Genomic DNA, 9,487 nt, shown 5'->3' on the forward strand with positions numbered 1-9,487 from the left:
CATCAAATATCATCTGTAAAGTCATTAACAGACAAGAGTAATCAACTTTCAGATTAAAAAGACTAGAGACAAGACAAGTGAATGTAAGGTGTGATGTAGAATTTACTCTATTAAGGACATTACTGGTACAACAGTGAAATCTGAGTAAGATATGCAGGCAACAGCTTTGCATCAATTTCCTGATTTTGATAATTGTATTATGGTGAAATAAGAGAATGTGCTTGTAAAAAAAAAAAAGAGAGACAGAGAATGTGCTTGTTTTTAGAAAATACACAGTTATTGAGAGGTAAAGGGCACCATGAATTGCAATTTACTCTCGAAATGTTCAGAAAAAAATTTGTGTATTCGTGAAAAAGTGAGTGATGGTTCTCCTTTACACCTGCGCCAGGGGTTGAGAACTTGGTCCTTCTAATCCCCACTCTAATGCTCACAAAGCTGCATTTCCTTGGTAAAATCACAATTGTGTGCCTCAGTTTCCCTTTTAATAAAATGGGATAGCACCTATCCAACCATTCTCACAAAATTAAACCAAAAATCTGCTGAAACACAGTAAACCTGGGGTAAACAGGTACAGAGTATAAAACATTATATATTAAAAAGTGGTTCACTTTTAACAAATGTTTGGTAAATTATTAATAAAAAGTACTTTGAAAACACATAAGCCAGGCATTTTTTCATCATAGTGAACAGCTATTGCAGAAACTAGATATTTGCCATATCAGACGTTTTGGTTTGCAAAAATTTTACTTATTCAATATTCATTAAAAGAAGAAAAAGAAGTTTAGAAAAAACATTCTTTTACTCCAAAGGATGTTACCGATAATACTTCAACTATTTCAACAAATTCAAACACCTGTATCTATTTGTTTTAACCATAAAACTTTATGACATTAAAAAACAATACTAAATTAAAGAAAGCCATTAACTACGATTTGGTCAAACTTTAAGATACTGAGACCCAGTATTATCACTGTACAGAGATCTTTATATTTTCCAAGTTCTACATACTAAAATACATGGCACAAACTATTTCATCCTTCACTGACAAGCTATTCAAATGAGCTCTGAGGTGTCACACCAAATTCAGAAAAAAAGTATTTATAAAAGAGACACCAAGTTCCCTCAGGAACTTAAATCAAGGAAAAGTTTGTTTTAAATATAAAAATGAGTAATTTATTCTTAGTAATTTATTCTTCTAAATTCATAACGCATTCATAAAACTTTGGTTACCACTTAAGTTTCTTTAATCATTTGCACATGAAGACTAATTATATCTCATACAAAAGAAAACATCCTTAAAGCTGCATTTTATAAAAATAGCTATGATTCCAAAATATTAAATGGAAATTTTAAAAAATATATGCCAGGCAATTTTGCATAAAATAAATGTAGCTAGTCATATTTTCCCATTGTTGTTAAAACAAGATATCTTTATTTAAGTAAGTTTACCTGCTTTGTCTCTATTTTGAGCAGTAGACAAGCAATCTGGACTCTATGAGGCAAAATGCTGAGAATGGACAAGGCAAGATGAGACTGGAGAGACATGCTATGATCAACACAGTCCCCAGCAAAGAAGCAATACTGGAGTCAGAAATGTCTACCCAGTCTCACTAGCTCTGCACCAAGTTCACTACACACAATGCTGATGAGGCAAAAGGAAAAGGATGATAAGACATAAGCCCCAAAGGGGTACAGTTTTTGCTTGTCTGGTTTACCACTATATCCTGGGAGATAGAAAAATGCCTGGGCCACAACAAGCATGCATTAAGTATTAGCTGAATGAATGAATGAATTAATGAAAGAATGAAATCTTAGGTCTTCCAAGTCAACCTATGTAAGTTACACTAAAGTGGCAGAATTATTTGGAAAACAAATTTGGCATATATTAACTTAATAGTCATAACTGTCTTTAGAGAACATAAACAGCAATCTAGTCTCTATTCTGACTAAATTGGGTAATGTCAACGTTCCTGAGATATTTCTTGACCTACAGTAAGTACTGTAATACATTTATATAGTCTTCTCTAACTTGAAAATATGATTATCACAAACTCTCATAAAACAAAATTAGAAAGATGAAATAAATGCATAAAATCAAAATCACAAAGAGCAAATTCATCATGTTTACCATCAAACTTGAGATAGAATTTGAATTCAGATAAGAAATCACAGGGTAAAGAAACATTTCTCATCAGCATTTAGTGTACCTCTAACACGATCTGCTCCTCTATAATTAGAAACTCAAAATTTTTTGATCTAGTCTTTTTTCTATTGACAAAAATATTTGTCATCTTATAGTTTAAACAAATTCCTCAAAACATGTATTTTATTTCCAATCACCAAATTAAGAGTTCTGCAATTCACTCATACTAAACAGTTATTTCTTTGTAAAATTATGTGGAGCAGAATGCAAGTAAATCTAATAAGAATTCATATAAGATTTATGCTCCCTATCAAGCACATTAAGCAACTTTTTTCCTAATTAACCTATTTTTTGTGAAGCCACTCAACTCATTTCCTACACATTCTCTTTTACGACTACTAATATATTTGAAGTGACAAACTTCATTCTGCTTCCCAAGAACTACCCATATAATCAATACATGATTTCACTACCAATTTAAACCTAACATTTTCCAAAGGGCCTGCCTTATGTGGGTTATCATCATCTTACTATGCTTCTTGTGTCCATGCTGCTGGAAAAGCAGTCTGTACAAGCAGGAGTAGAGGCACAATCCTGAGAGAGAGGAGTAGAGAAAGATGTTGAGAAAACAAAACCAGATAAAAATGAGCTCACTTAAGAGTTCAGGAGCTCAGCCAGTGTTCAAGGTCAAGGTTGATTACATTCTCTCATACCATTAAGAGTTAGAAGTTGTCCGATTAACAGCAAAACTGGCCCTAGAAAGAGACATTTGAAATTGCCTATACAAGCAGTACATCATCACTAATTCTAAGCCACCTATACCCCTCATTTAAAAAAAGCCAATGATCACAAAATATGACTATTTAGAAGACCAAGAATACAAAAGTCTCCCAAACGTTAATCTAAATTACTACAACAAACTCAGTCTAGACTAGAATAAGATGGCTGAACTATACATGAGACATGGATTTTAATCTTGTCAAAAAATTCTTTATATTTAATCTTAGGTGATTAAGACTTCAGCATTCTCAAATTATGCAGACTCAAAATCATTATCAACCAACTCAATTATCCTTGTATTTTGAATTTTTTAATGTAAGAAAAAAAACTTTTACTATATGTCTTTTCAATGAGAAAAACAACAAAGCAAAACTAGATTTGAAAATAGAAACCATAATTACTATACAACAAAAAACTCAGGATGGCTTTAACCTAACTGGAATCTTCAATGGAACAGTCCCCTCCCCACATCTCCTCCCCAAAGTAAGCAAAATTATAAACAGATCAGAGTTCTGATTTAAAATTTTCCATCTAATCTTCCTATACCCCTAACACTACCATAAAATGACCTTTAAAATAATGCTTAGACATTCTAAGTCCTCCAAAATATTAACTTCATATTAGTCAAAGAAACTTCCTACTAACAGGGAACCTAAACATAATCTCAAACAATTTATTTTAAAATCAAATGTCCAGAAATGTTAACTACCTTGGCCAAGGTCCCAGCTACCTAGTATATCATCCATCCATCCATCCATCCATTCACTCAAGAAATCTTTATTTAGAATATGAACTATGCATTAAGATACTGTACTGCATACCAAGGATATGAACCAATGAGGACACATGGTCACTGTCCTCACAGAGCTTATAGTCTAGCGGTAAATACTAATTACTTAAAATTGTAGTAATCACTAGAAAAAAAGTAGGGAGTGTTTTAAGACAGTTTAACAGGGGACCTAAATCACTGGTTCTCAGTCAAGTTCATTTTGTTCCTCAGGGATATCTGGTAATGTCTGGAGACATTTCTGGTTGTCACACTGGGGAGGGTGCTACTAGCATCTAGTGGGTTGAAGCCAGGGATGCTATCAAACATCCTGCAATGCACAGGACCACTACCCAAGCAAATAATTACCCAGCCCCAAATATCAATAGCGCCAAGGCTGAGAAACCCTGATCTAACCATGGGGGCAGGGGGGATTAGTGAAGACTTTCTTCCTTTATAATGTTTAAGTATGCTACATCTTTAAAGGATTTCACAAGGTAGAAACAAAAAACTCCCAGTAGAACATGAAAACAGAAAAAAAAAAAAAAAAAAATGGAGCCACACTCCCCTGGTAGATGAAAAATAAAGACAAATGCAATGTTTTATAGCTGTTTCACATAAATTCCCTTTCCTAAACCATATATGAAGGGAAAAAATACAAACTAAAAACAAATTTCACATACTTTTATTATTCCTTCTACCTTTTCCATTTTCTCTACCAACCCATGTCTATTATAGGTGGAAAGACTATAAAAAGTCCTGTAGCTAGACAAAATGCCCACTTTGGACACAAAATTAGAAATAAAGTAAAAGGGAGATGGGATTTCACTTTGTAAAACAGGAAAACATATTGGATGTTAAAGTGATTCAGGAAAGTCTACATCCCAGAACAGTTTAAAGAGTAAGCTACCTAATTAAAGGATCCTAAAGGACATAAGGATTTAGGTATCCTAAAGATAGTAAAAGGTAATAGAATCCACTCAGAATTTATGAAACAAGGTAAATCCAAATATTAAATTGAAATCATTTTCCTGACACATCTCAAACCTACATATCTGATCCTACACCTTCCCACTCAGCCTATGTAAGCAGCAAGAGAAATGGATCATGAGGTTTTGGAAAAGCTATAGTAATGCAACTAGCTATACAAAGGACCTAAAAAAAATTGATCACTGACTGGTATTTGATTATGTTAAAGATTTAGTGTTAGTTTTTCTGAAGTGTGGTAACAGTATTGGGGCTATTTTTTTTAAGTCCTTAAAAATTAAAAGAAACCAATAAACAAGTAAAACTCACCTCCTCCAGTTACTTCATCTAAATGTAACCGATGCTAACAGGTTCTTATATTTTTCATATATTAATATTTCTTTAAAAGCTGCTATGTTTTAAAATGCCCTCTCCAATAAAGTTGAAATTTTCTGAAGAGTCATACATTGCCATCCTGTCCCTCAACCTCTTTTCAAAAAAATTAAATAGAAAGAGAGATACCCTACCAGAATGACCTCTTTATAGTAATCATATTTAAGTACAGAATATAGATATGCAGCTCACATAAAACTGCTGCATTCTAGCAATCAATGCAGTCCTAAACTGGTCCACAGATGTAAGCAGTCCAATATGAGACCCTTTACACTAGGTAAGCACTCTAAATCATTATAACAAGTAAATGCCACTATCTCGATAATAGCTAACAAAGATAATTCTCCTATACTTAACTGCCCAGGTCAAGCACTGACTCTTAGGGAATCTTATATTCCAATCTGAACAAACTTGAATCTTCCACCATTTCAAAATTGACAACAGTAGTCATGGTACTACACTTTTATAACAGTGATGATGTTTAAATGAAGTTAAGGTTTTCCCACAAAATTAGCACAGGGGGCACTTAAAAAAAACTCCAGCCTAAATCTCATTTAACTTATGATAATTAAGAGGAATTTACCACATAAGTCCTGTACAATTAAAGGATATTCTTACATAGCAATTTTTAACATGAGAGAGGTCATAAAACCCATTTGAGAAATTATGGTGGGAGAGACATGACAAAGACCACTCATACATAACCTGCACAAAGTCAGGGATTTTCACAGACTGAAACTCATCCAAATTTTGCAGATTAAAAATCTACATCTTGGGTTTTTTGTGAGTGTTTTTTTTAATAGACAGTTTCACCACATTGCCCAGGCTGGAGTGCACTGGCTATTCATAGGCACTTTCATAGCTCACAGCAGTCTCAAACTCCTGTGCTCAAGTGATCCTCCTCCTCCAGCGCACACCCAGCAAAATCTGTATTCTTAATTTTAAAATCTTTGGTACATCCCTGTCTTAAAGTCAATGTTCTCTGCAAAATTAAAGAATGGAGGTAGAAGAGTTCAGTCTTTAAAAACCTGAGAGTTGGCAAGCCATAAAAGCTAAACATTTCACACTTTGAACATTTCAAAGTATCAAAATATCTTGTTGGCAAACATTAATGATTACAATTAGAGGTAAATTTTGATGCCCTGTACAAAACAAATGGAATTTCTTGACAATTCAGGGCTTCAAAGATACCTTTAAATTTAACAGAGAAAGTTCTGATGGAGTAAGCCCAATGATAAATGCCTTTAAAAGCCAAATTCACTGTAAGCAACCCACTTTTCTCCTAATCCTATAACTCAAATGCTTTTTTATTTTTGTATTCGCAACACGATTTAATGGAAAATAGTCATTATTGAACTACTTCCCAGTGTATGCTTACTTGCAATAACATTTACTATGATAGCAAGTACTGTAACAGTCACAGAAACTATATCCAAAATAAAAGGTTATATATTTTTGTTTAAACAACAAAAAATGTTTATTTTCTAAATCTTCTTCAAATGTACTTCCCTTCCTCAACTCTCGACTCTGTACTGCTATTTTTAAGTTAACCCCACTTTCAAACATGGTGAATGAAGATAGAGCATATCAGTAAATAAGGAAGTTAAAAGATGTTTAAGTTTTTTGAATTCTATAGGGCAAGAACGGGGACAGTGCTACATACACTAAAATGGGACTACCAGAAATCTCAATTTCCTGTAAAGACGAGAAAAGAGGTGAAACATCTAGCTAGGCATGAAAATATTAGGCCCCTTATCCTTAATCAATTATAAAATCAAAATCTGACAGTAACATTTCTGCTCCACTGTGCTCTACTGCAAAGGCACCAACCACTTGTTTACATCTACCATTGGAAGACTCCAGTTTAAAACGTCCTGGGTATTGGGGGAGGGGTCCACATGTTAAGAACACCCTAAACAAAGAGGATCCATCCGCAACAAAATGGCAAGGGGCGGGATGTTAAATCCAATAATTGCAATGGAAGAGAAAGGATTTTTAAAAATAATTTTAAAAACCTTAACATATTAGTGCTATAGCACTATATGTAACCAAAAAAAATTTTTAAAAGGCACAGATTTTTTTCTCTGCAGTTGTTAAACTTTAAACTATTAACAATAAATTGGAACATAAAGTATCACTAAAAACTTTTTATTTCATATATTAAGCACTGGAGTACTGTGTCTGCCCCAAATTATCTGCTATAAATTCATAAATAAAATGAAAATTCCCAATGCTACTGCTATTTATGAAATTTAAAGAAAAATCTAGCACTAAAAAAAATCTTTTACAAGAAAAGTTTATACTGCATCAGTATCTACTGTAATACAGAAAGCTCAATTCACTTGAATGTTATCTACCTTTTAGCCTCTTTGCTAAGCTTCAAAATGGTAATTCTTAGGAAAAAAATGAAACAAGATAAAATTATAGAACATGTAAGAGTATCGTCCTATTTGGGTTGTCCCAGCAAAAAGCCTGGTATTTTAAGAGGTGAATACTGAAGATATTATTTAACAATCATACTATCGAATAAAGTATTATAACTTCCAAATCAAAAGTACATAAAATTTATGTTAATTTAGTTATCATCACATTTAAGTATTTTTTCTAAGGTGTACAGTTAAGGATACTAATGCTGGTTTTGCAGGTATGTATGTTTGTTTAATGTTTGCATTAGGTCTACTGAAGTCGGAGTTGAAAAAAAATGAATATATTTTATAGTAACCTGTCTTCCTCCAGACTAATCAATTCAACAGCGAAAACTGGACACCTGCGTTTTTAAAATCTCGTGGTAGACACGTGAACGAGCCTGTGAGAAATGTTTCCCCCAGAATCTTCCCTCTCTCCATTGCACAGTTCTCTCCCTACCGTTTATGGCTTTATGTCGTGATGGAGGAGAAGTGAGGCAAGTAAAAATAGAAGAAATCGCAGAATAACCTTGCCTCCCTACCAACCATCCAATTAGCTTAAAGTCCCTAGCTGGCAGGTTACCTAGTCAACAATATCTCAATTATAAACACTGCGTATAACGTGACTACAGATCACCACCCCGTAGGTTCTTTCTCCGCCACTGTCCCCAATCGGTGCCTGTCTCATTAAGGGCCCAGGGAGGTCTGGAGAGTGATGTCCAGTGTCCATCTGAAATCTCGAAGGCCCAGAAAGGAGGTGGGCGGGCCAAGGCCCGGCGGAACTGACCCCGAGAGACCAGCCGGCAGTCTCCCGGGGAGGGCCCAGCCGAGCCTTCCCTCCCAACCCGCAGCCATTCCATAGGGCGCCGAGATGCCAGAACCTCCCTCCGCCCCAGGGCGGCCCTCCCCCAACCCTCCTCCCGGACTCGGGGGAGGGGCGCCTGGGAAGAGAAACACCCCTCCCCCACGGGCACGGCTAGGCCGCCGCTCGCCCCACCCTTGAAAAGCCTGCAGGCCGGCGCCCACCCTCCTCGCTCGGGCCTCGTCCCGGGGTGGGGGCGGTGCGGGCAAGAGCGGGGGCCAGGTTGCGATACCAACCTCGCTATTGAAGGTTTTCACGGCCTCCATGTTGTCGCTGCGGAGGCCCCGAGCCCGGCGGCGGAAGAGGCGGCGGCCACTGCACTGGGTGGGGAGAGCGAGATGGGGGCGGCGGCGTGGCCGCGAGGAGGGGGCGCCGGCGGGAGGGCGGCCCGCTGCGACCCCGCGGCGGGAGTGGAAGGGCCAGCACTGGCGGGGAAGGGCTCCCTCAGGGGCAGCGAGGCCCCGGCATGGCCGCTAGGGCGGGCGGAGCGCCGTTCTGGGGAACAGAGGCGCAGCCGGGAGGGTGGGCAGCGGGCGGGGGAGGGGCCGGGCCCGGCGCCTTCCCTTCTCCGCCCCGCTCGGTCTCGGTCCCCTGCCCTCTAGCCCCGTCCCCTACACTCTCCACCCCCTTCTTCCTCTTCCTCCGACAGGCTCCTGTTTCACCTCCCCGCCGCTCGGGCCGCAGGAACCAGCAGCGCACGGCGAAGACAGAGGAAGAAACGCTGGCAGCAGCGGCTGCGGCATCCAATATGGCGGACACGAGTCGGGCCGCGCAGCTCGGAGATCCGCGGCGCCGGCCAGCGCGCCCCCTGGCGATTGGACCGCGCGGGCCCCGGCGGGCGCGCGGAAACCATCGAGCGAGCGCGGGCCAGAGCGTCGCCGCCCGGAGGTCCCGCTCCGCTCCGCTCGGCTCGGCTCGGCTCGGCGGGTCCCGGGGCCGCCCGCGCGCTGCCCCCTCCCGCCCCCCGCAGACGCGGGAGCCCCCGCTGCGGTGCCGGCGGCTAGGAGGCCGCTCCATGGCGTCGCTCTTAGAGACACTTGAGTGTGCCCACAAAGCGGCCAGTTTAGGAGATGTGTCCCGGGTTCCGCTGTTTCCCTGTGGATTGGTCTTTTTGCACGAGCTGGGTTTAATTGCTTTTCTGAACTTTACTGGACAGTGGCCTAAAGGTTAAC

At 39.0% G+C, this 9,487-nt stretch overlaps 1 protein-coding gene across 7 annotated transcripts in view; it reads right to left on the bottom strand.

Moving 5' to 3' along the window:
- Positions 1-9,073, bottom strand: part of SCAF8 (SR-related CTD associated factor 8) — a 185,990-nt gene extending 176,917 nt beyond the window's left edge. For 4 of the 7 annotated variants that reach the window (XM_012759849.3, XM_012759847.3, XM_012759850.3 and 1 more), the window contains exons 1-2: positions 8,552-8,915; positions 2,675-2,737 (exon numbers count right to left, since the gene is read on the bottom strand). In XM_012759849.3, the coding sequence (XP_012615303.2) occupies positions 2,675-2,737; positions 8,552-8,581 (93 nt within the window). In that variant the 5' untranslated portion in view covers positions 8,582-8,915. Of the gene's footprint in view, positions 1-2,674; positions 2,738-8,551 lie in introns of all 7 variants that reach the window. The other 3 variants (XM_076002848.1, XM_012759846.3, XM_012759855.3) reach the window with 3 other exon arrangements.
- Positions 9,074-9,487: the final 414 nt, after the last annotated feature.

Source organism: Microcebus murinus, chromosome 5 (genome assembly GCF_040939455.1).
Source record: "Microcebus murinus isolate Inina chromosome 5, M.murinus_Inina_mat1.0, whole genome shotgun sequence".
Lineage (NCBI taxonomy): Eukaryota > Metazoa > Chordata > Mammalia > Primates > Cheirogaleidae > Microcebus > Microcebus murinus.